The 26,426-nt window shown below is 36.7% G+C and overlaps 1 protein-coding gene across 2 annotated transcripts in view; it reads left to right on the top strand.

Annotated features, from left to right (window-relative positions):
- Window positions 1-7,842: 7,842 nt before the first annotated feature.
- Window positions 7,843-26,426, top strand: part of SCN7A (sodium voltage-gated channel alpha subunit 7) — a 95,233-nt gene continuing 76,649 nt past the window's right edge. The window contains exon 1 of one of the 2 annotated variants that reach the window (XM_009182369.4): window positions 7,843-8,124. Coding sequence is in view for 1 of the 2 variants with exons in the window: in XM_009182367.3 (XP_009180631.1) it covers window positions 8,331-8,364 (34 nt within the window). In the remaining variant the exon portion in view is untranslated. The other variant, XM_009182367.3, reaches the window with a different exon arrangement.

The raw sequence follows: 26,426 nt of genomic DNA, 5'->3' as shown, positions 1-26,426 counted from the left end.
GAATATCACAGAGGTAAAGTGCGATTTTCATGATATCACATATCGAAGGTACATACAATCAATATGATTTATGACTGTTGATGCTGACCTTGATCACCTGGCAGAAATAGGGTTTGTCACATTTCTTCACTTTGAAGTTAAATGTTCTCTTTGTCCTTTTTTCCCATACATTCTTGATAATTTCCATAATTTTATTACCAAACATTTAATAATAATAATAATAATAATAAGCTCTCATAGATTAAATTTCCAAGAGCTCTTTCATATACTGCTCCTTTATGTTTTAGCTTTATTGAGGTTTAATTGAGAAATAAAAGTTACACATATTCAAGGTGTACAATGAGATCATTTAACATATGTATATATTCTATAATAATTACCATGGTCAAATTAATCAACACATTCATTATTACACATAATTACTATTTGTGTGGGTGTGTGTTTGTGGTGAGGACACTTAAGATATACTCTCTTAGCAAATTCTGACAAAAAAATAAAGTATTACTGTAGTCATCATGCTGTACACAAGATCCCTAAAATTTATTCATCTTATAACTGAAAGTTTGTGCCCTTTTCCCAACATCTCCTCTCTTTATTTCTCCTATGTCCCAGCCATTGGAAACCACATTTTTACACTCTGCTTCAATGAGGTGGAGTTTTTCAGATTCCACATGTAAATGAGATCATACAGTATTTGTCTATTCTGTTCCTTTAAAATACGGTATCCTCTTCTTGCTTCATAAATATACCTCTCTTATTTCTCATATTGGTCGTACTATGTTTGAATTTTCTTCTGTGCCTTACGATCTCTACCTCCACTAAATCACTTCTTTCAATAAGTTTGTTTCAATTTTTCTCTGCCATGCTGAAGGCATTCCTCAAATATCCAGTGATTCTTGGTTAGTGATCACTAAGAAACCAACAGGATACTCTATGTATTTATGCATATGTTTGGGAGTTTAGGAAGTCAATCTTGAGGATTAGAAGGCTTTATTCTAGGATGAGCCTGTAATCAGTTAACTTTTTTGTTGAGGACACTAAAATGCCAATATCAGTGGGTCTACCCCTATGGGTCAGGTAGGTTTTTCAGAGGAAGACTTTAGAACAGTCCTTCTGAAATATAAAATGTAGGGACCGGATTTCTGGGTTCCGAGTAAGGGAAAGAACCTGGAGTGAGGGGAAGAATCTCATGATTTAGAATACAAACTTTTTAATGTTCTTGCTTCCAGGGCAGCACTTCTCTTCATCTTCTGTGTTTAATACCTCAGATTTCAAGACTCTATAATGCAGATTTTCTAGAGAACATACTTCTCACCTTAAGTAGAGGATGAGAGCAGTAGTCAGGGTAAGTTGGAGCTGGCCTTCTGGTGGCCTAAAGATGTTCAAACAACTTTGTTTTCAGCATCCAACCTTGTCCAGTTGCAAAATAACAAGGTCTCTTCAAGGACTGAGATGCCATAGTTGTCTGTAGATAGAATTAGCTTGATTCTTACCAGTTTCACTTTTTACAGACAATTAAGTTAGACTTTCTTTGTTTTACTTTACTAAATCATTTTTAACTTTTCCATCTACATTCTATTTAATATTGTATATTTTGATATTACAGATGTTTCATAGTTTCACTGAAAATGTAGTTAGGAATTTCTGGGGTTTGTTTTCCTTGTCTTAAATAATTAGGGAAGGAAAAAACACGTGAGAAAAGTTTTGAGCTGGTGTTTTATCAAACCAAACACAAAGTGGTAGAAATAAATGAAATAATATAACTGTGAAACCTAGTGAATTTGAGGAAATAAACTAGAATCGATTATTATAGTATTCAATTCTTCAATATGAATTCCTTGCTTCATAATTCTAATTTAGGTTAGAGGAAAGGTTTGTTGGTAAATTTGATTATGCTTTTGCAAGTTCTAAAATCTTTGAAAGTCACACATTTTTCCTAATTCAGCAGGGACATCCAGTCCAAACAGAATGTCAACTGTAGACACAGACATGGCATGACAGAAGTGTTGATCATCCCCCCAAACTTACTGTTACCTTTATCTACCTTATTAGAAATCTCAATTTTTAGCTCTTGAAATAGGCACCAAAATAAATATGACATTACTCACCTTTCCTTGCAACCAGTTGTGTCTATGGGGTTAAGTTCTGGCTAAAAAGATATGAACTCAAGAAGGTATTAATTAATACTTCTAGTTTCCTCTATTCTATTTTTCCATTGCCTGGAATGTAAAAGTGTTGTTAATCCATCCTCATTCATGCAAGTGGGGGTTGTCCTCTAGAGGTAGAAAAACCAACAAGATTGAAAATGTCCTGATTCCTTTGTATTTTGTAGCCCTGGACTGCTTATACCTGGAATCATAGGTTTGAGAGAAATAAGTTTCTGTTTTATTCAAGCCACTATTATTTTAGTTTTTTTTTTTATTACAGCAGTCAATTCTGACTTTTGCACATGGCATGCACATATTCAATATTTCATGTATATACACACAAGTAACAATGGGACTTCTAGATAAATGACAGATTACAACTTTGTAATTATCTGTGTAATTGTATTTTATTTTTTCACTTGAAAATATACTATCCTGGGCTTCTGCCAAGCCTGACTGGGAATTACTTGAGAGAGAATTTTTGGACATGAAATTGGTAATGGAATGTATTATGGTCAGGAACATTTTGAACACAAACTCCAGATGTTCCTATGATTTTTGGCATCTGTTTTAGGGAATACAAAGTATTAAATAATACAGGTATAAAATATCCAACTTATATTATGAGTCTGTTTTCTTAATGAGATGTTTGACATATTTTCTCTGCTGATTTCTAATGTTAAGTCGACTTTGTTTTCTAAGATTTGTATTGACTATGCCTGACTTTGGAACATATTTGAAAAGTAGAACTGGGACAATGTGTTTACGTCTATATCTTAGGAAAATTGAAACCAGTTTAGAAATGTATCAATGAATTATCAATAGTCTAGAGGGGATTTTGTCTACATTTTTGGAGAGAGGTCCAAGTGACTCTTATCATCTATGACCTGTTCTTTCATTTCTGAGAATCCCTGAGAAACAAGTTGTTTATTTTTCTCCTCTGTGATTCGCAAACAGCTCTTCACAGTTTTTTTCACTGATTGGATACAGATTCTTATAGTTCTGGAACTTAGGACAGGGTTGAAGATTGCAGCAAGGTTTTCTAGAGCAATTCCAAGGAACTCAAACACATGAGTATTAATAGTTAGAATCATAAGTTGAATGTTGTACATATAAGAACAATGACAAGAAACTGATTCTGGGCAGTACTGTGTTTGTGCAGGCATGTAAGAATGATAACAAACTGAAAGGAACAAATAAGATGTATTTGTACACGTTCTCATGAGTGAGAGCTAAACAATGGGTACATATAGACACAGAGTGGAATAAAACACATTGGAGCCTACAAAAGGTGGGAACATGGGAAGGAGCAAGGGTTGAAAATTGCCTCAGGTGAGGGGTACACTGAAAGGCCAGACTTCAACACAATCCATATAAGACATCTGCACTTGCAGCCCCTAAATGTATTACTAAAAAAAAAAAAAAAAGACAATAGGTATTTGCCAGCGATACTGCCCATAGCACTTGAAAAGATAACCTGCATTTGCAAAAGAATATATGACGTATTAAGAATATAAAAGGCCAGGCATGGTGGCTCACGCCTGTAATCCTAGCAGTTTGGGAGGCTGAGGAGGGCAGATCACTTGAGGTGAGGAGTTCAAGACCAGCCTGGTCAACATGGTGAAACCCCGCCTCTACTAAAAATACAAAAATTAGCCAGGCATGGTGGGACACGCCTGTAATCCCAGCTACTTGAGAGGCTGAGGCAGGAGAATTGCTTGAACCCGGGAGGCAGAGATTGCAGTGAGCTGAGATCATAGTACTGCAGTCCAGCCTGGGCAACAGAGCCAGACTCTGTCTCAAAAAATAAAATAAAATAAAATAAAAAATCATAAAATTCAAATGATTCAGAAAGACATGATTCTACAATATGGTTCACATTATATTCATTTTTCTAGGCTTGCATTGTGACAGCGATCCAAAATCAGTCTCTATTTTATATTATCCTATAATAAAGCTATGGGAAGTATCCATTCATACTCTTGACACTGATGTGTTTGAGGTAAGAATAACCAACCCTTATCTAAATGGGCTAAAGGGAAAGTGATGTCTCCCAAGGCCTATCTGGTTCAAGTGCAGTGTGAAAGAGGAGGTTTCTCTCTTGACAACACAGAACATTTGGGTCTAGATCTTCTACCTTCTGAATGCATTCTAAGAAGCACAGCTCCCTTTTTTGAATTTTATTTTATTTTATTTTACTTTATGTTAAATTAATAAATAATTGCGTATATTTATGGGGTACACTGTGATGCTTTGATTTGTATATACATTGTAAAACATTGAATCAAGCTAATTAACATATCCATTGTCTCACCAGCTTATCCTTTTTTCTGTAGTGAGAATGTTAAAAAATCTATTCTTTAAGCAATTTTCAAATATGCAATACGTTATTTTTAGCTGTAGTCACCGTGCAATGCAAGAGATCACTAAAATGTATTCATCCATTCTAACTGAGACTTTGTACCCTTTGATCAACATTTTGTATTTCCTTCTCCCTCCCCTTCCCAACCAAGCCTCTGGAGACCACCTTTCTAGTCTCTGTTATATGAGATTGACTTTTTTAGTTCCACATATAAGTGAGATCATGTGGCATTTATCATCCTCTGCCTGGATTATTTAATTTAACATAATGTACACTAGTATCACTTTGTCTTGAATGACATAATTTCCTTCTTTGTAAAGGCTGTATGGTACTTAATTTTGTATATATACCACATTTCTTTACCTAGTTATCCATCAATAAACATATAGGTTGCTTCCATATCTTGGCTACTGTGAATAACGCTGAATTAAAATGGGACTGCAACTGTCCTTTTGACATAGCAATTTAAATTCCTTTGGATATATACCCAGGAGTGAGACTGCTAGATCATGTGGTAATTCTATTTTTAGTTTTTTGAGTTTGCCCTTTTCCAAAATGGCTGTACTAATTTACATTCCCACCAACACTGGACAGGGTTCTCTTTTCTCTACATCCTCACCCACACTTGTTATCATTCATCTTTTTGATAATCTCAGAATGAGATATCACCTCACACATGTTAGAATGGCTATTATCAAAAATAGCTTAGGTTTGAGGCTGAGTGCTTTATTTCTCTGCATCCCTTGGTATTCCCCATAGACAGGACTGAACTTTCTTATTTTTACCATTTCTTTTCAGGCAGACCCATGCTGTATGTCAAGATTCTGAAGCCAAAGGAAATTCTCACACCTATATGTTATAGAAGATTTAAAGCATCCAAGCACCAGGGTTTAAGAATGAAACAGACCAACAAACAATTCTCATGTTCTTTATATTACATGTGATCTATGGTCTATTCCTATAGTGAATCTCCACATTTGCACACAAAGCATAGAGTAGATTAGGTCATGCATGATGCTCAATACTTTAGCAAATATACTGGTACCTACTCTACTACATCCTGTCTTCTAAGCCCTATTGTAGAACGGGGAATAAACAAGTATCAGCTGTCATGCAGAATGCATTCTAGTGGAACAAGACAGAAAATCAACAAATAAGCAATAGATATTTAGCATGCCAGATAAGCGCTAAGAAGAAATACAAAGCAGTTGCTAACTATGATAGGATTCAAACGGTGAAAGTGGGAATTGATAGCAGAGATGATGTGGAGAAAATGATAATCCATTAGGGATGAAATCAGAAGTTAGGCTGTTGGACGCTTCATCCAAATAGTTGTTGGTATTCAAATGGATGAGAAAGTTTTTAAGAAGGAAAGCAAGAGTGTGAATGGAGGGAAAGACTATCAACCACAAAATAAATTGTTAACAAATAAGAGTGTCCATAAAGGCAGAATGTGATGGCTACCATGTAGCCAGGTAGAAAAAGATGATGCAACTGGAGAACATAGCTCCAAAGAAAGAGTTTTGGGTTTGTTTGAGTGTGTTTTGGGAGAGCTGTTTGCTTGTCTTTTTTATACAGGGTTTCATCAACCCTGGATGTAGAGAAGTTTTTTGAGAATTGAAACATCGGGTCCATCCACACTTCTGACACTGACATCTCTAATAACAGCTCCCATTTAAACAGACTGAAAGGAAGCCAATGTCCACAGGGGCATATCTGGTTCAAGTGTAGCGTGATAGAGCCAGCTTCTCTCCTGACATGGGAGAGTATGCAGTGTCTAGAGCTTCCACCTGCTGAATACATTCCTAGAAAGCACAGTTTAGAAATATGCTTATAAAGTTCTTAAGGCAGAAATGTTGAAAACAGACTCTCCACTGCATAGTTCCTCCTGCTGAGAAACTCAATAGGGGAGGAAGGATCCTCAGCTCATTATTAGGGGCACAGTAATTGCCAAAACTTTTCAGATCCCACCTTGTAATATTATATAACCATTATAGAACTGTAGTGCCAAATATTTGTTCCAAAACAAATATTTGTTCCAAAACAAGAAAATGGCTGGCCAACTCAGAATATAAAACCAACACCATTGGTTTCCCATCTATTTGCCTCTCATTTATATGATTGGTTTGTACAATATCTTGGGATCAACTGCCTGTTCATTACACATTATAAAAAGCAGTACTTCTTTTTATTTTAAATATCATATTTGAACTTTGAAATATTTGATATTATTAAGTTCTTTAAATTTATATTGTGTTTGAATGTACGGAAAGGTGTGTAGAATTTTACTGGGTGAAAAGGGATATATGTGTCAGACTGCTCTAAGGGAAAGTTTTATGCTCTAGAAAATTCATTTGCATCATCACCAGAGTGTGGAGAAGAGAAGCCTGCAATCAGTCAGTTGTCCATTAAAAAGAAATCAAGTGAATGTTTGATGCTACAAAATAATTATTGTTAATTTTTAGATGTGACCAGGGTATTGAGTTAAAATCTTAAGAAGTTCTTATCATTCAGAGACATATGCTGATATATTTTTGAAGTAAGTGATGTGATGTGTGCACCAAATAGGGTGACAAAATGAAGGTTCTGTGGTGTGGCCTTTGGGAAGAAGGTCCAACCCCTCTTGCCTTCACTCCCAAACTACACTGTATTGCCGCAGTTCTCTAAAATAAACATAATTTTTCCTCTGTCCCTCGGGTTTCAAATCACTAGAGTGGGAAAGCGATCCAGAGTACAAAGCAGCTCCAGCCGACTCTTGACTCTTTCCTAAAAACAGCTACACACAGACTCACACGACAACAACAAGATTACAAACTCTTAGCTACAGCAATGCCCAGATTTGAATGCTGCAGGCTGACAATTGCCCCTCTAAGTTCTGCTGGACCACCTAGGCAAGGGGAGAGAGAATACAACTGGAGGTTAAAGAACCAGAGTACCAGAGTTTGCTGTCTTCCTCTCCTCTCCCTCATTTTCACTCTCCCTTCCCCCTCCCCCCAACTTAGCTGCACCGCACTCCTCCTTTTCCTCTCCCCCTTGGCTGTTCCCTAGCCCCTTCATTCCTTCAGGCTCTGAAGACCCTCTCCCCTCTTCCCCTCCTCATCAACCCCCACTCCTCTTCCTCCCTCCCTTCCCGGCAGCGGCTGGAGGAGACGCCACAGCTGCTGCTGTTACTGCCGCTGCAGCAGGTCTCTGTCAGTATCACCCGGCCACGCGCGATCTGGATGCTGAAGTCGCGCACTGGCCTGGAGATGAGGGCGGGGGAGAGAGTGGAGTGGCCGGGAGAGGGGAGGGAGGAGTGGAAAGGAGACGAAAACAGCTTCCAAGCATCGGGCGCGGCTCAACTGGACATCTGGGCAGGAGAGGTCTCCGGGTCAGCGGCTGGAGAGCCGCCCCAGGGAGTCGGTGTCTAACTGGAAATTTAGTGGGCCCATTTACTGCAGAGCCGCAGCTGGTGAGGGCAGACGCCAGCCTAACAGCAGCTTCTCCACAACTAGAGCTCAGAAAACCCGAGAGATCCGTGGAGAAAGAGAAGCCCAGGAGGAGGAAAGGGCTCCAAGGAGCCCTGCTCCTGAAGATTCCCTCAGGCACTGGTGGAGACCTGTCGCTTCGTAGCAAGTAAGTGCGTTTTTCTTGCTGCTGTGTCCTTAATGGTGATAGCCGCTATCTGCTGCCAGCCTTTCCCAGCCACTCCCACCTGCCCCATCCCATACACACCCTTAGGGTTCCCAGCAGGAGGATAGAGATTTTAAATTTTGAACGTGCATTGAGAGAGTTACTTCAAGAGTACACTTCAAGAGCAGCCGTGGTCTGTGGGCGTTTGCATGGCATGTGCAGTCAGTTTTCTAATTCCATCAGGTAAGCTTTTGAAACCAACATTCTCTGTTAGTGTAAAATTCTAGATACCCTATATGACGATGACTTACATTACATGATACAATGATAGTATAAAATGGAGGAAAGGTTATGCAGATTGGTGTACACTTCTAGGAATCCTATCTCTTATTCTAAATAACAGAGATTTCAAGACTGATTTTCCCAAAAGAATAGTCAGTATAAAAGTAGAGGCATTGATGTGATTGGAAGCAGCGTGGTCGATTTAGTCAGTTGGGCATTTTGGTATTGACTAGATCAACAGAGATATGGTGGTGGTGGTTGTTTTTGCATTGTTTTGCTCTATAAAATGTGTATCTTCTGGAGGTTTTCTTTTACAAGTGATAGTGTGACTGATTGTATTAGCTTCAAAACTTATGACTTTGGTCAAAACAAGACAAATGATGAGCGCATGTGGAATGACACACCGATGGGCCCCTCTCATTAATGAAAATGATGGGTTCCGGTTTGGATATTGGACTGAAAAATATCTTGAAATGGGAAAGAGTTTGGGTGGGTGATGCTTCTTGTGGATACTTTCCCCCACTGCTGTTCATTCAGGAAAGCAGTTTATGGCAAAGTAGAAGGAAACTGGGCCCTGTAATAAACAGAATCCTGGGAACCATACCTGCTATGACTAGCCTTAATTAAAGATTCTATAATCCAACTGCTGTTTTTACAAGACAGACCTGTAAAGAGTGATTTGCTGAGGCTACCTGGCAATCAGTATTTGAGCGGGAAGTCCAATGAAGAAGTCTTTGGGATTTAGAACTATAAAACTTGGTTTCAATTTGGGTACACATTAACCCAATTATTTAACTTGAATAAGCTTTATTTTCTTTATTTATAAGTGACACTCCAAAAAGTCCTGATAAAAACTAATTGACAGAGATGATATAAAGGGTTTCTGAAAGTAATATGTGTAACTGTTGATTGCATAAGGGATTATTCTGTGTATTTATCTTCTTCACTATTCTGGTTTTGCTTCTAAGTCTGATTCAATATAAGCATACAGAGGACTTTGACATACAGCTCTAGAATGCACTAGAGGAAGTGAAATTCTAATCCATTTCTTGCCACCTGTACAGTTTAAAGCATATTCTAATCTGAAAGCCTTTATCCTCAAAAAAGTGAAAAGTGTGTGCTTTGGATAGCTTTGCATATTTAAATACCTTGTAATATTCTCCAAATATGCTTTACCCTCTCTCTTTCTGTTTTTTGTTTTAAATTTGATTTTAGATGTGTAGTTCTCTTTTCTGGGGATGAAGCCATCACATATATTGGATATTGCTGAATTTATTTGGTCCATTACTTAACATAGGAGAAATCAAAGTTTAGGCATAAATACTCTACTCTTGACTGCAGAGATTAATTAAAGTCTTGCACCTGGGGGATAGGTACTGTGAGTCCCTTCTTTCCCATGGATATGTTTAAAGTAATAGAAGAAAGACCTCAATTTGAACATGGGCTCAGGAAAAGGGGTCAACAGATCCCAGATGGCACACAACCCTTGGACCTGCTGCTGCATATCAGTCTCCACTGGAGAAATGGAGGCAGAGCCAAGCACTTCAAAACTGGACATTCTGTCTCCATAGCCTTGTGTGGTAGATGGTTTGCTAGGGGATATACACTCTCACTGATTTTCCCAAAGTAGGGTAAATACCTGTCTAAAGCATACTAGAAATAAAAATAACAGTATTTTCCCCAATCCCTTACTGAGGGATTGGGAAATCGACACTCCAGCCCTAGATCTCATTGGGTTGAGATATGCATCACAACTGGGGTATTCAGAGATTGACTCACCATCTATCTACCACCTGAGACTCCCTCCTGAAAGCTTATGGTGGAGGCATTGGAGTAAAAGGGACATCCTTGATTTCTGGGAGTCTGATCCCATTATTTCCACTAACCATTTTCAGTATTTGTCAGTGTGAGAAGAGCATCTATAACCTCTGCCCACCCCTACCCCCACCCCAGATATCAGCAATGCACAGTCACCCATTGTCACATGAGAAAATCTTGTACAAACAGATATCACTTTTCTTTTCCCGCGTTGGTTCCTTCTCTTCTATTAGTGAGGACTAACCAACCAGACAAGTGAGGTCTCATTGCAGCAACATGGAAAGAGGGAGCCTTTGAGGTTAAAGATTTCATCTGAGGGCTTCAGAGGTTATTTTTCAGTTGGTGAGTATTTCCTGACCCAGCTGAGATTATCATTTACATACATTTGTTCAATTATTGTTTATTACAAATGAGGCTCCATCTTCTTATATTCCATCCTGGAATCCCTAGCAAACAGGTATCCCTGTTGTCTCTGCAGTATTTGTAATTGGCTTGACTCAGCCTGGTGCTGGATAAGGATAACCAGCTCAATGGACGGCTCTGATGATGGTGTGAGTCAGGTGCCACACTGACTGCCTAGACATCAAAGAGCTTGATAGAAATGCAGAATCTGGGGCCCCACTCATGGAAATTCTGCCTAGAAAGGTCTGATAGTATGATAGGGCATTTGGTTTTAAACTAGAACAGGAGGTGAGACTGATTTGGGGGCCATAGACCCTGGGTGAATATATTGTGTTGAGTAGAATAGTCTGTCTTTTCTATTTTAAATGCTAAGGCGAGGCTTCCAGTCCACCAGCTGCTCACCCTCTGAGTTCTCCCAGAGGCGACATGGTCTAAGCACTTGATTACAGGTTCTTGCCCATATCTACTCTCTTTCTCTGGCCCTGGGGTTCTATGTTGGACATTTTTGCCCAACTCAGAGTGAGATAAAAACTAAATTATGCTCACCCTAATATGTTTCAAGGCACCTCTCTAGTTTCTCTCCAATTCGAGAAGGGGATGGACATCTGTATTTTTGGTTTCACATTAAACTTTTGGGCATGTTGCGGGGAGGGTGGGTTGGAATCCTGGAAAAACACATAGACATTTTTGGAGTTGTTGGAAGCAGAGGTAAATAGCCAGTTCTAAGAAGCCTCCAGGGTTTCAGTAAATGTGCCAGTTCTAGTTTTTTTTATTTCAGAAAATGCCTGAATCAAAAACTTTTAAGAATTATAATCCAAACAAATGGCAGTGCAAATGACAGAGTCTCCTTTTTTAAAAGTCTGAATAATGTTCCATTGTGTATATAAACTACATTTTCTTTATCTATTCATATGTTGATGGATACTTAGGTTTCTTCCATATCTTGGCTATTGTAAATAATACTGCAGCAAACATGGGAGAGCAGATATCTCTTCGACAAACTAATTTCAGTTCTTTTGAATACACATCATTTGTGACAACATGAATGAACCTGGAAGACATTATGTCAAGTGAAATATTCCAGGCATTGAAAGACAAGTACCGCATGATCTCATAGATATGTGAAATCTAAGAAAGACAAATTCTTAGAGGTAGAGAGTAGGATGGTGCTTTCCAGAGACTGGGGGTGAGGGGGTGAATGGGGAAAGGAAAGATGTTGGTCAAAGTGTGCAAAATTTCAGTTAGAGAGGAGGCATAAGTATAAGTGCTCTATTGAACAGCATGGTGGTGATAGTTAAATAATAATGTATTGTATATTTCAAAATCCTAAAAGAATAGATTTTAAATGTTTCCACTACAAAGATAAGTTTGTGAGATAGTGGGTATATTAATTAGCTTGATATAATCATTTCACAATGTGTGTGTATACGTACATATATATATACACTATATATATATATATATATATAAAATAGCATCACCTTGTATCCCCTAAGTATATATAATTACTATTTATCAATTAGAGATAAAATAATTTTTAAATGGCAGTGCATATTTATGCTTTTGAGAAAGTTGCTTACTTACCACTTTCTTTTGCAAGATAACATATTCTAGGAATTTGTTGGCTGAAATTGTCAGGGTGAGAAAGTTGAGTCTAGAATTAAGTGGACATATTGAAGAATAGAACCTGAAGCCAAAATGGACTGACTTGGAAGCAGAACATAGCTGCAGTCAGAATCCAAGGAGAAAGTAGCAAAAGTCAATTAAGTCAGCCTTAATAAACTGTTTGCCACAGACAAGTAAAAAAGTAGGCATCAGATAATCAACTCCAAATGGGAAGTAACCAACCCAAGTGAAAAAAATAATCCAAAAGCAAAATCCAAGTGGGTTGAAGTCAAGAAGTATTTAAAGAACGTTTATTCACACAGATGGCTGCAAAATTTCCAGTGGATTGATGTCATTTTAGTCAAGCTGTCCTTTATTCCTCAAACTTCAGTGTGCAAATTTTCCATTTCTGGGCTTTGATAATACATATACATGGTGAGTTATGTTCAAGTAGTATAGAAATATTAACTGGAAAGCAACAGAATCCTCTGACACCTTTTTGGACTCTTTCTGTAGATGTAACACTTTACTCATGTCGAGAGGGGAAAACATTATGCACACGCTAACGTATACAACTTTGTGTATATAATCATTATACAACATTTTATTCAAAGGTGAATGGTGCAAGTTGTTCTCAACTTTACATTTTCACTTAGTAATTGATTTGGTGAAACTTTCCATATGAGCACAGGCATATACATCTCATTCCTTTTTGTAACTAACTAGTATTCCATGATAGCAATGTACTAGAATTTTTGTTATTAGACCCTTAGGGTAGATATTTTATTTCTACTCTTTGGAGTTAAAAGTATTATGTTATTATAAACATCCTTGCAAATATGACTTCTCAAACTTCAGCAAGGATTTCTACATGGCAGCTTAATTGCTGAGCCAAAGAGTACACGAAACTTTATTTAAGAAACTGTTGGTTGGGCGCAGTGGCTCACACCTGTAATCTCAGCACTTTGGGAGGCCTAGGTGGGCAGATCACCTGAGGTCAGAAGTTTGAAACCAGCCTGGCCAACATGGTGAAACTCCATCTCTACTAAAAATACAAAAATTAGCTAGGCGTAGTAGCACGAGCCTGCAATCCCAGCTACTTGGGAGGCTGAGACAGGAGAATCCCTTGAATTAGGGAGGCATAGGTTGCAATGAGCCGAGGTTTTGCCACTGCTCTCCAGCCTGGGCGACAGAGTGAGACTCCGTCTCAAAAAAAAAAAAGGAAACTGTTGACAAGTAGCCTTTTAAAAAACTGCGCCAAGTAATATTCTCACCTGCACTGTGTGAGGGTAGCCTTTGCCTCCGTATCCCAGCCTGTAAATGGTCATATTCATTGAGATGAATCTCAATTATGTCTCTACAGAGTTAGACTATTAAAATTACTGATTGAGTAATTTTATGTATATCCTTTAGAATTTTGTTAGCTTCAGTCATCTTTCCTCATAGGTTTCTGCTTCCTAGAAGTCAATGATAAAATTTTCATAGCCTTCCATAAAAATTTTAAAAAGAAATGCATTTAATATCATTTGGGTTGTAAATCCTGAGGGGAAAAGCATTCTAGTCAGAAAGCTCTATGGGAAAAGGCCCTGCATTAGAGAATTTAGCTGTAAGTCATTATGGAATGTGAGAAAGATGAAATATAAGCCATAATGTATCTATTAAGTGCAGTCAAGTTGCCCAAACCAACAAAAATGTCAATATAAGCTAGTCACTAAATTGCTAAATTGGTCAGCAGGTATGAGTCTTACATTCTCTACAATACAGATTATGTACAATGGTTGCATTAACTCTGTATCTTTACTTATGCAAATGGTACCTTCTAATCCCAAGTTAACTTAGCCTTATTGTCATCAGTGCTTTGGTTTTACACCTATCTAAATGTCATTAGTGCAATAGGTGTGATACATTGTCCATATCTGGTGTATACCATAATTATTTCAAAGTAGCTTGAAAACAACTAAGTGAGAAGTCTTCTTATCCTTATTTCCTGCTGCACACAGAATGAAATTGGCATTTGCAATATTATCCTCAGTCTATTGATCCACTGTCCTTACTTTTTTGTTTCATTTTTCTTAATTGATATTATCTTGCTCTATGGTCTACATTCTTGAATGTGAACCTCAATCCTTTTGGAATGCATTAGGAATATATATATTTGATATAGAATAGAACATTCCACAATTCTATCTGGCAAAGCTAATCTAACATTTGTTTTATCTCCCCTAGGATCAACTCCATTTTCTCAAAAAGCAGAGAGATTGATTCTTTAGGTGCTGCATTTTCAATTCCCTAAGATGGGAATAAATGGAAGTGAGGAGGCTGTGCCTGACCTGGGCAGTTATCTCCTACAGATGGAGAATCTGTCTCCACAGCTTGAGTGCATTCCTGGCAGGCTGTGCTCTAGAAATAAAACTGATGGACGGGGAAACAATTGGGAATTGTGAGTAAGGAAGAAGAAAAACACTGACTTCTGGCATTCCTTTTCTTCCCCGTCCTTCATTGTCTAAGAAGATGCAGCTGCAGTTGCTGTTACGAAATGCTGTTGATGCAGCCTCTTGCTTGGGAACGGGGCTCTCTAGAGAGAGCATTCGCTCACTGATTGAGTGGCCATGTAATTTATCATCCAACTCAGGATGTTTTTGAAAAGGAAAGGATGTAATTAATAGTTAATCCTCAACAACAGGCATAAACCCAAACTGCCCCCAAGTAACCTAGAACTTTAGGCCACATTACTTAAACATGAGATTGGATGGGTTGGAAAGGAGAGGACAGAGTGGAAGGGAAAAGAGAGTTGTTATCCTGGAGGTGGGTGGGAGCCACAGGCAAAGGTGAATGTCCCAGTCGTGTTTTTTGATTTCAAACTTTAGAGCTGTTTTGCAACAGGTCCTCCACCATGTGAATGCCAACATTGCAAGGTCATTAGAGCTGAGGGAAAACCAGTGCCCAAAGATACGAAAAGAATGTGGATCTTCTGGAGAAGGGCTGTTGCTGAACAGGTATTTGTCTCAGCAACTCCTGTATATGCTTTATCTCTCATACTCAGGCTATCAGATGAGAAAAAACAAACAAGAAAATGTAATGATGTGTCTGCTTGCTTTATAAAGGTGGTTGGGTGAAGCTTAGCTCTCAGCCAAGGCATCTTTCTGCCTAGCAGTCTGCATCAGATTCATCTCAATGGGCTGCAGCACAAGCTATTCTGAAATAGTCTGTCTGGATTGGGCCACTGGCTCCTAGATTTTCAATATTATCCCCAGGAGATTTCTGATATGCAGTTCAGAGCTTGCATGATTGAAATCACCTGTACTGAGATTTTCTTTATCTATAGCTCTCAGGACCAGCGTGTTAACCAGAGGTCACCATCCTCTCATCTTCTCTGTCCTCTTAGAAGCTCCAGGACTTGTGAACTACAGATTTGACACGGTCATATCTAGTCAACCTTCCAGGGTCTGGTACATTGTTGAAGGTTTTGTGTCTATCTGAATCTAACACTGAGCCAGACTTGGTGCTAGAGGTTTATGAGTGACCTTATATGACACTGTTTAGAACTCTTCTGTCTATTCACTGATTTAGGGTATCATTTGTGGATCTATGAGCTGAGTTCCACTGCTGAGGAGAAGCTGGCAACAATGAAGGGTCAAGGAAATCTACAGATTAAGGCTAACCACAGATTAAGAGGATACTCAAGGAGGTCAGCTAGTTCTGAGAGGTCCTCAAGAGTCCCAGGGATGTCCTAGTTCTGGAATGTTTTAAACAGAAGTTGAGAGATCAGGTCTTGAATCTCAGGGGACCATTTTGTATCAAAGACCTCAGGATGAAGGGCAAGTTATAGTCTGTTTGCATCATACAGCCTCCTTTGTATTCCTCTGAGAAGCAGCACAACCTACTTTTCTTCACTTGTTGAATCCTAATGTGGCCACTAGCCAGGAATTTTTGGTCAAGGATTTAACAGACTGGATCCACTAGAAATAGAATTCCAGGACAGTCCTGGCTCCTTTACAACTTGCTCTTTTTGATGAGATAACAAAGGATAATTTAGAATTATAGAGGCTTATTTTGCAAAGCAGTGGAAGTTTTGAAAACATCTGGAGAAATTGGGAACACTGAGTTCTTTAGAATGTGGGGGTCAATCACTTTCCCAGGGCTACTGGTAGGGAATCAAAGATCTTTACTGTTTTGAAGCTTCAAGCAGCAACATTTTAGGCAGAACCAGCTTTACTTTTTATTCCTAGAAACCTCCCTTTCTATTGCCTTTATCACTGTCATACTCACATTTCTCAGTGAGGCAGGAGACCCTCAAAAAGATCTTATTCCCAGATTCGTGTCCTTTTCTAGTGTTTCAACTGCCACTAAGCCTTCCTTTTGCTCATTGATCTTAGCATATTTACAATCAAATGTGACAGTGTGATTTGCTTTGGTTATCCGGCACTGTTTGTGGCCTTCTAATCCTATTGTGGCTGTTGACTCTCATTCTGAAGCTTAATGTCCTAAACTGTTCCTTCCCTCAAGAAGAGAGTTATTAATTGTCCCATATTATTGGGAGATTTAACACATAATCTGTAGAACCAGACCCACCAGTGTTTGAGATGATTTTAATTCCAGTCTCTGTTCCTCTTGAAACTAATCATTTTGAGAGATTAACAAGGTAAGACTTGGTTCTTATTTGTTTACAAGTCTGTATCCATTGTCCATAAATTTAGTGACTATACTTTATTATTTCTAGTGTGTTGCTGCCTGGTAACATACTTGGCACTTAATAAGTACATGTTCCACAAATGATTGCTCAACAAATGAATGTCAAACGTAACAACTGTCGATAAGCTTATTGCCAAATATAACCCGCAAGAATAATCTCTTAAAGAAAAATTATAGCTTTTTAATATATCTGAAATAAAAATGTTAAAATATATAATTATAAAAATTAGTGAATATGATTTTATTATGGAGAGACTTACTTCTTCACAACTTCTTTCTAGAAGATAGCATATTCTAATAATATGTTTCAAGGGGCCTGAGACAGGTTAGGGCAAGAGCTATAAGAATGGATAGAGTTACTTATACAGTCTAGAAATCAAAAGCCAGCCAAAATCCTAGAACTGGGATCCAGAATAGATGAATCCTAGGTCAGGCAGAGAGATTGAGGAGCCTTAGGCAAAACTGGCTGAACTGTGGGCAGAACACAAGTGTAAGGAATCTAAAGATAAGAGCCATACATCGAAGTTATTAAGTTGTAAAAGAGTTGAACAATCTCTGTGGCAAGAAAAGGAGTTGGAGTAAAGAAAGCGATAGCCACACTAGAGTAAAGAAATGCAAATACAAAAAGTATCTGCCTGGGCACGGTGGCTCATGCCGGTAATCCTAGCACTTTAGGAGGCCGAGATGGGTGGATCTCCTGAGGTCAGGAGTTCGAGATCAGCCTGGCCAATATGGTGAAACCCCGTCTCTACTAAAAATGCAAAAATTAGCCAGGCATGGTGGTGGATGCCTGTAATCCCAGCTACTTTGGAGATTGAGGCAGGAGAATTGATTGAGCCCAGGGGGCGGAGGTTGCAGTGAGCGGAGGTCGCACTATTACACTCCAGCCTGGGCAAAAAGAGCGAGAGACTGTCTCAAAAAAAAAAAAAAAAAAAAAGAATCCAAGACTATAAATGAGTTATGCAACAAATAGGGTCAAGCCTGAGCCAGTATTGAAGACTACAGCTTGAATACTCACAGCAGTACATGACTGTTTTTTATTGGATGTTACATCTGTCCATCTGACTGCCTCTCAATCTTCCCACAGATAAACAGTTCTGCTCTTGGGACTTTAAGTCATTAAGTAATAATTATGACATGTTTCAGATTACACTTAGAATGAAAAGAGATATCATCAATTTCTTCTAAACCTGAGTGGAGTCTGAGAATCTAGAGAGAAGCATGCTATGCCTTATTTATCCAGCAGTCATCATCCATCAATCTCTACCCTTCAAGTTACAGCTCAGGACAAGAAAATACTGGGGCATCAGGTTGGCGGGGGTGAGGCATGCAGAAGGAAGAGAGTTTCTTAACAGGAAAACGTTTGACAGCGTGGTTGATTTTTTGTTGTTGTTTTTGGGCATCATGGATGTCACTTGCAGTCTACTATTATGGTCTTTATGGGTTGCAAGTTACAGATATTTGTTAGAAGATGAAGCAAATATGAACAAGCAGCTCAAAATTAGCAAGATTCAAATCTTAAAATGATGAGAAAGGACATACAAATATATAAAGCAAGAAAGAATGTAAAAAGCAGAGCCCTTTGAGTTTAAAAATAATTTAAGAATGTTAAAATGTGACAGATTATCATTATAATTTATTACTATTATTATTATCATTTTGCATTATCAGTAAAAGAAAATTAAGTTCTACATATCCTCTATATAAGTTCTGGGAAGTAAGATAATATTTCCATTAAAAAGATGGATAAAAATAAAAATACAGTGCTTTAAAGGATTAGAACTAGTAATAGCTAATGTTTCTTGAGTGCATAGTACCTGGCAGGCATTGTGCTAAGTGCTTTATATGTCTTAACTCATTCAATATTCATATTAATCTATGAGGTAGGTACCCTTATTATTTCCATTTTATAGGGGGGGAAGCTGAAGCATGGAAAGGTTAAACACCTTGCCTAAGGTTACAGTTAGAAAATGATAAAGCCCAGATTTGAATGCAGACAATTTTGCTCCATAACTAAATCTTTTCCCCAAATATTTATGATAAAATATCTCAAACACCTAGAATAGTTGGCAGAATGGCAAAGAATAACTATATTCTCAATAACTAGTGTCTTCAATTATTATTTTGTATTTACTTGATCATATATCTTTCCCTGTGTTCATCCCTCAAACCATGCATCAATTCTTATTTTTTGATACTTTTCAAAATACATTGCAAACCACAGTAAATCTTAATACGTAAACACTGTGTGATTCATATAAGTAACTAGAATTCAGTATTTGTTTATTGTTTTTTTGAAGGTAAAGTAAAAGCACAAATCTGAAGGGTACTATTTTATCGTTTTGACGAATGTGTGCACCGGTGTGCTGCAAGTCGCTAACAGGATATTGAACATTACCATCACCACAGAGATCATCACACCTTCACAGTCAATTCCTACCCTACTCCCAAGATTAGCTTGCTCTCTTCTAGCACTTCATATAAATTGGATCATATAGTTTGTAGTCTTTGATGTAAGACTTCTTTCACTCAGCACAATGTTTTTGTCACTCAGTCACTGTCATGTGTATTAGTAGTTCATTGATTATTTTGCTAATTTTATTCTATTGGATAAATAGACTTCCATTTTTATTTTTATAAATCTATTCTCATCTTGATGGACTATTTCCAGTTTTGGGTACTTATGCTTTAAAAAAATATATTCCCATATATTTATTATTTTTCATTCTCTTCATTCCTTCTTAAACATAGAAATTTCCATCTGAAATATGTGAAAATATATTTATTTTGTCTTCATTCTTGGAGTATTTTTTCTGTATGTAGAATTCTAGTTTTAAATTTCTTTTTCCTTTGACACCTTAAAGATATTGTTATACTGTCTTCTGGTTTCCTTTTTATTTTCTGCTAAGAAGGCAGTGATCATGCTTAATCAATATTTCCTAATTTATAATGTGTCATTTTTTCCAAATTTTTTCAAGATTTGACTGTGATATACCTTACTACTATATGAGCCATGTGACTTAAAACATGTATTAGTGATGATATATAAAATCTTTAGCCTTCTAGATTAGATTTTTAAATCATAAATTATAATAGGTAGGTGCTTTTCAATATGCTACCCTTGTAATCACTCCATAAAGAATTTCACACATTTTGCAGATGCACATAATCTTTTTATTTCTCTGTGTTTCAGCTATTTATATATTTATATAACCATATAACCATATACTATATATACATTAATATACACACTCATATGTACATAAATATACCTATTTATATTTGCATGTAAAACATGTACACATATATACAGTTTAATTACATATATTAACCTCCAGATTTATATTTCTGATATCTGAATTGTTCTTTTAGTTGTTTCGCATGTGCCTCAAACCCACCAAAAAATAAAAGACATTATCTTTCCTTAATTTCTAAGCCGATGCTTTCCCCATAGTCCATATTCTTTATATGAATGACTGTCAGTCATACAAGCCAGATTATATAGCCTTCACTATGAGAACCCATTATCTATGTACAAACCTAGAAACAAGCTATTAGTCTTTTAAAAAAATGTATTAAGATATCAAGAGACACATTATTTCCCAGTTAACACTTGTTTCTATTTTTAAGTCATTCTATATGTATTTAACTTTAAAATTCAATATAGTTACAGAATAACAAAAAATAATAGTAGTTCCTTTTAAGGATGTACTATAATCTCTTTTAGTGGCTGCACCTGAGATACATGTTGACTGTTTCTCATGTATAAAAATTACACTACTGTGAACATATTTGAGTGCATAAATTGGTTTGACATTTGTACCCAAGGGTCAAGTCTCTGTTGCTTGAATCGCTAGGAAAAAGTGTAAACACTTTTATTTATAAACAGTACCAGATTTCCTCTTAGAATAATTATACTATTTTATATGATCAAAAAAAGTTTGAGTGTTTTTTTCATACCCTAACCAGCACTTTACTTCATTAAACTAAGATTTCCATTTTAAATTATTAAAAATAAATTTATATATGATTGATTTTATAAGTTTTGTTATTTTAAATTTAAATTTTATTTTACATTTACATAGTCAAGCCATCTGGAATTTATTTTAATGCAAGTAGTGCATGGAGCCAGGGATAATGAGAACTGCCCACTTCCGAACCTTCCTGTAGGTGTTCCACAAACAATGCAGTACAACAAGAAAAACAAATACAATATAATATGTACACAAAACTATACAACTAAATATAACAAACCTACACAAAACCCACACTATCCGCATAACTAAAAGCAGTGAATACTCAATCTTTAAAATGCCTGTAAAAGAAAAGTAAACCCAAATTCATTTGAACTATATCTTATGCTCCAAAGCCTTTATGGAAATTGGGACATAGAAGAGAGAAAAAGTGATTGGTGGGAACTAACACTGATTCAGTGACTGATAGAATGTCCACCTAAGTGTGAATATACCAATGAAAAAGCATTTTTTACAAGCTTCCCTCTATCAGTTATTGAATATCTTCGATTTCTCCACTTTCTCCTGAAATAAACTAGTCAATAGTTATGTAGATTCCATATTATACTAATACTTCAAATTATGCTTAATCACAGTAACAAAATTGGCATGGGGAAATGAAATTATGTGATAGACTAAAACTACTACCTGTGCTCAGACAGGTACTAAGATGCAGCCAAGACCACAGCCAATGTCAAATGACAAAACCAGCCCAGTGGACATAAATAATACTTCATCCTCAAACCACCAAAAATGTCACACTGGAGACAGCTGTAGGCTCCATTGATATTACTGCTTCCCAAATTGCTACTGAAGCTTCTGTTTCTCTTGCAAAAATGGATTATCCACTCCCCTCTTATTTTGTGTTTTTAGATCTAAATTCAAAATTTTGAGTTGGTTCATTGATTGGATTAGCCAGTCATGTGTTCACCTCTTATATCCATAAGAAGCTGGTCAAGTTATTATCTGATGCTTTCTTTCACTTCTATTGCAGTAGGTCTCCAACTACAATTCCTATAATAATGAGTTCCCTAAATCCAGACCATGCTAGGCAGTACTACGTCCCCTTTAAATTAATGTCCTCTATGCTTGCTCACCTTCGGTTTTACAAAACAGAAAATGTTTTACTTTGACAACATTTACCTAAAGAAAATTTCTAGACACTCCCACCTTACATCAACCTGTCAGCTACTCAGTTGTGCAAGTTGGTGGCTAAATTATCCCAGTGAGCTCACTGGTTTTTGGACGTTTCTAAAGTAGCCATACAGAAGTATCAATTGTTTACACTTGCCCCCAAAAAGTATATATCATAAGTATTTTTGCCAGGGTAGTTTAAGTGTACCAACATTTAGATTTAAATACCTAGATTAGCATTTATTTCTACCACCTTTGTGAAGAGCTATACAATGATGGAAAAGTCATTATACTGATCAAACACTGTTTCCCCATCCTTAAAATGGTAATCATAAGGAAGATATGTGAGAAAATAAGATAATTTAATTAGAAACATCTAGTTCAGTGCTTTAAAAATGGTACTTGGTAAGCATGGCCATAATAATAATTTCCATAAAGATTAAAATAAATTTTGGCTCATACTTAAATTTGAAATTCATTTCAAGAAGAATTTTTTTTTCTATAAGAACTCACCCCATTTCCATGTACTTCTGCTGCTCCTGCAAATGCCAACTGATATTCAACAGAAATGGATTCCACTTCAGTCAACAATATAAAATATTGGTACAATGAATTTGTTAGTGTCCAAATCTGGACTTGATACAATTGACTTTTATACAATTATTGCCAAAAGTTTACTTTAGCTATTCAATTTTTCAGAAAGAAGTCTAATGGATGGATTAACTATTAATCTTTCTATATTTTTTCAGACTTTAGTGCTGTATTAAGATGGCTCACCAGAAAGCATAGTGCCTGGACCATATTACATAAATTCCCCACAGAAATGATTTTACTGAATTATGATTTAATGATTAATAATTTAACAGTCTGCACTCAACCATCTAGAAGTTGGATGCATGCCACTTCCATTTGATAAGTGCTTGCATTTTTTTTTGTTTTGCAGTATCACAGAAGGCAATGCCTGCTGTCCATTCATTCATTCATTCATCTAGTCAGCAACCCAGGGTAGTTTCATTCAGCATCAAAATTATCACTAAAACAATCTTCTAGGATAAGTGACTGAGTTGAATGACAGAATCAGTACTGATGAAACCACTACTGTGGTCCAGGATTTCTTTGTGGTTTGATTGAATCTTTAAAACCTTGTGAGATATATGAGGAATTCCAAATTTTACATATGAGGAAAGGTCAGGTGATGTTACTAAGGTCTTATAGCTGGGGGGTGGCAAAATGAAGAGTCCAAGGTTATTTTTTATGGAGTAGTAAAAGGAAAAAAAAAAAGGGGATATTATACTAGGATTATGCAATAGGAAGACAGGCTGGCAAATTGGGTCTTGTGGTTTCGATAGAAGGTATTTAAACCATTTTCATTAATGGCAGCATCCATGCAAGAAGTTTGTACCCTCTTTTTGTGTCTTCTTTTAAGGTCAATGTTCTTAACTTACGTTAGTTTAGTAATATTTGTTAGCAATCAGAACAAATCCCTAAAAATATCAAAAATGTATTGATTTTGTTAATTCAGTGTTGCATAGTTTTAGTTAGCTAATATTTCAGTCAGACTTTTATATCATGTGAAACTGTGCAACAAATTCAATCCAATGATCTTAACCTTAGAATGTTCCAAAATTATAAGATGTGGAAATTAACAACCAATATTCAGATCTATTTAAATCATCCCACTCCCTGTCAAGAAGTATGTGTTTCCATGTTGGTAGTAGGGGAAGGTCTGATGTCCAAATCAACCCATTTCATTTTTGACAGCTATTAGAAAGATCTTTATTTTCTCGAGCCAAATCTCTTCTGGCTTCACCTCATTGATTTTAGTTCATATTTTTTGAACAACATGAAAGTCTAATTTCTCTTCCATGTTAGAACCATTTGGATACTTGGAAATAGTAAGATTGTACTTGAGTTTTTTCCACCTCAACTATACATTCTCCATTCTTTTAGCTTGTCTGTAAATTGTTCTATTTTACTTAATCAGCCTTCTGGTTCCATTTGAAGACCCTTCAGTTTATGTACATGCCTTTTAGGTGTGGTGTTCTTGGATTACAGCATGGTAGAGAAGGACTGCCTCCTGCATCTTCCATCAACACAGATAGAGGTTATATTAGTGTTCTTGGCAGACACAAATTAGTGTTGATTTGTATTGCAGTTACTATTAAGTAAAATCCCTTGACAATTTTCTCTGTTACAAAAGCATATCTCTTCTCTACTGTACTTGTGCTGATGAGTATTTTAGTCCAAATTTTGAAGTTTTACAAGTATTTCTATTGTATTTTTTCTAGTAAATTTGACTCACCATTCTAATATAGCAAATTTTATCACAGTTAAAAATTTATATTTATTTTCCAAGTATTATGTGCCAGACACTGTACTAGGTATTTTACTCATATTATTTTGATTTATCCTTATTTAACCTGAGGAGGAATCCCAATTTTATGACTGAGAAAATATGTTCAGGGATGTTAAATAATTTGACTGAGGTTTCTTAGAACATTAGTAACAGAGTTCAGGATTTGACTGTAGGTCTGAGTTCAAAGATCATGATTTTATTTGTTTCTACTAGGTTGTTTCTCTATCACAACCTAAATTGTTGATATGTTGAATAAGTCATATAGAATATCAATAACTTGGGTATGTCGTATCCATTGGCCACCAGCCTTTAGACAAAAAGCCTGAGTCCTTATAGGCCTATCTTATTTTAATGCTGTCTAGCACGTGTTTTTTTATCTTGTGAGACATTTTACAGTTTGACTTACCAACATTCAAATACATATATTTTACTTCATTTTCCTTATTAAATAATCAAGGCTTATGGTGAGAAAATAGAGCATGAATAGGGTTGGTTCATGTAAAAAAAAGTCCCTGAGCAGCCAGTAACTGTCACAAAGCCCATGAATTTTTTCTTTGAAGAGGTTCAACAACCTTTAGTTCTTAACCCAGAAAATTTAGATATTCTCTTTCCACATAGAAGGAGGAGATTAGAAATACCAAGAAAATGTCAAGTCACAGTTAATTGCTAAGGCAGGAAACAAAACTCTAAAAGTATAACAGGATCATTCAGCAGTTGCCTTTGGGAGCATCACTATATTTTATCATAATATAGTAAAGAATGTTTATAAAGATAACCAATAAGTTATTTATAAATTATTTAATATACATCCAAGGATCTCTGTGTAAAAATATTTTGAAAGGCTTTTTTTTTTTTTTGAGACGGAGTCTTGCTCTGTCGACCCGGTTGGAGTGCAGTGGGGAGATCACAGCTCACTGCAAGCTCCGCCTCCCGGGTTCCCGTCATTCTCCTGCCTCAGCCTCAGAGTAGCTGGGACTACAGGTGCCCGCCGCCACGCCCGGCTAATTTTTTTGTATTTTTAGTAGAGACGGGGTTTCACTGTGTTAGCTAGGATGGTCTAGATCTCCTGACCTCGTGATCTGCCCGCCTCGACCTCCCAAAGTGCTGGGATTACAAGTGTGAGCCACTGCGCCCGGCCTGAAAGGCTATTTTAAAGGGAAAAAGATTTCATATGTAAGAGAAAACTTAGTTATCTGTAGCTTATACTCATAAATTGTACTTATTCAGAGCATCTTCTCTCCCCTTAATGAAGTTTAATATGTGAAATGTGACCATATGCATGTTTGTAAATGTGTGTATCTATATGGTATCTATAGATAATCTTAGCAAATTTTTAACGTCTCAGATATTTAGAAATAAGTAAATTTTTAGGTGAGTTTTTATACCATTAGTCTAGGAAGACAACTCTAAGTAGATATATGTTGATCTTCCTAGTACATATTCTTCCCTTGAAAATTTCCTCATGCCCTATCTCTGAAACATCTCTTGAGGGACTTGGGCTTAAGAAACAACTGCTATTGCAAAAATATCCCTGTCTTTGATTACAAACGACTGAACCAGTCATTTGTGACTGGTTCTTGTAAATGAATCCAGAGGCTGGGCTCAGTCAAAGCATATTTCTGTTTATCTTTTTTTTTTTTTTTTTTTTTTGAGACATATGTTACAGGTTTGTGGTCAGAACTGAAAACCAAATAGAGTTAACAGACTGTCAATATTTTTAGTCTATGTGCATTGTTAGAAGTAAGAAAAGGAAGCCATTCTTTAAGTAGAATGCAGCAGATATGAAAAGCAAAGCAAAACCCAGAAAACTTGATTCCACAAAAGGCATAAGTAGTCATTCCAATATTTTATTTTCATCTTTACTTCTCATTTTTATTTTCCACAGAACATTTATGACACAGAAATGTACCATGTATCCTCCCCTTGAATGTCTACAAGATTGCGTTTTGTATATTTAAAATATATCCTGCCCGTCATTTAGTTATGCTAGCAGTGAAGTCTGA

The sequence above is a fragment of the Papio anubis genome, chromosome 10 (genome assembly GCF_008728515.1).
Source record: "Papio anubis isolate 15944 chromosome 10, Panubis1.0, whole genome shotgun sequence".
NCBI lineage: Eukaryota > Metazoa > Chordata > Mammalia > Primates > Cercopithecidae > Papio > Papio anubis.
Note: the sequence above shows the minus strand (reverse complement) of the source record. Positions and strands in the feature narration are given on the sequence as shown.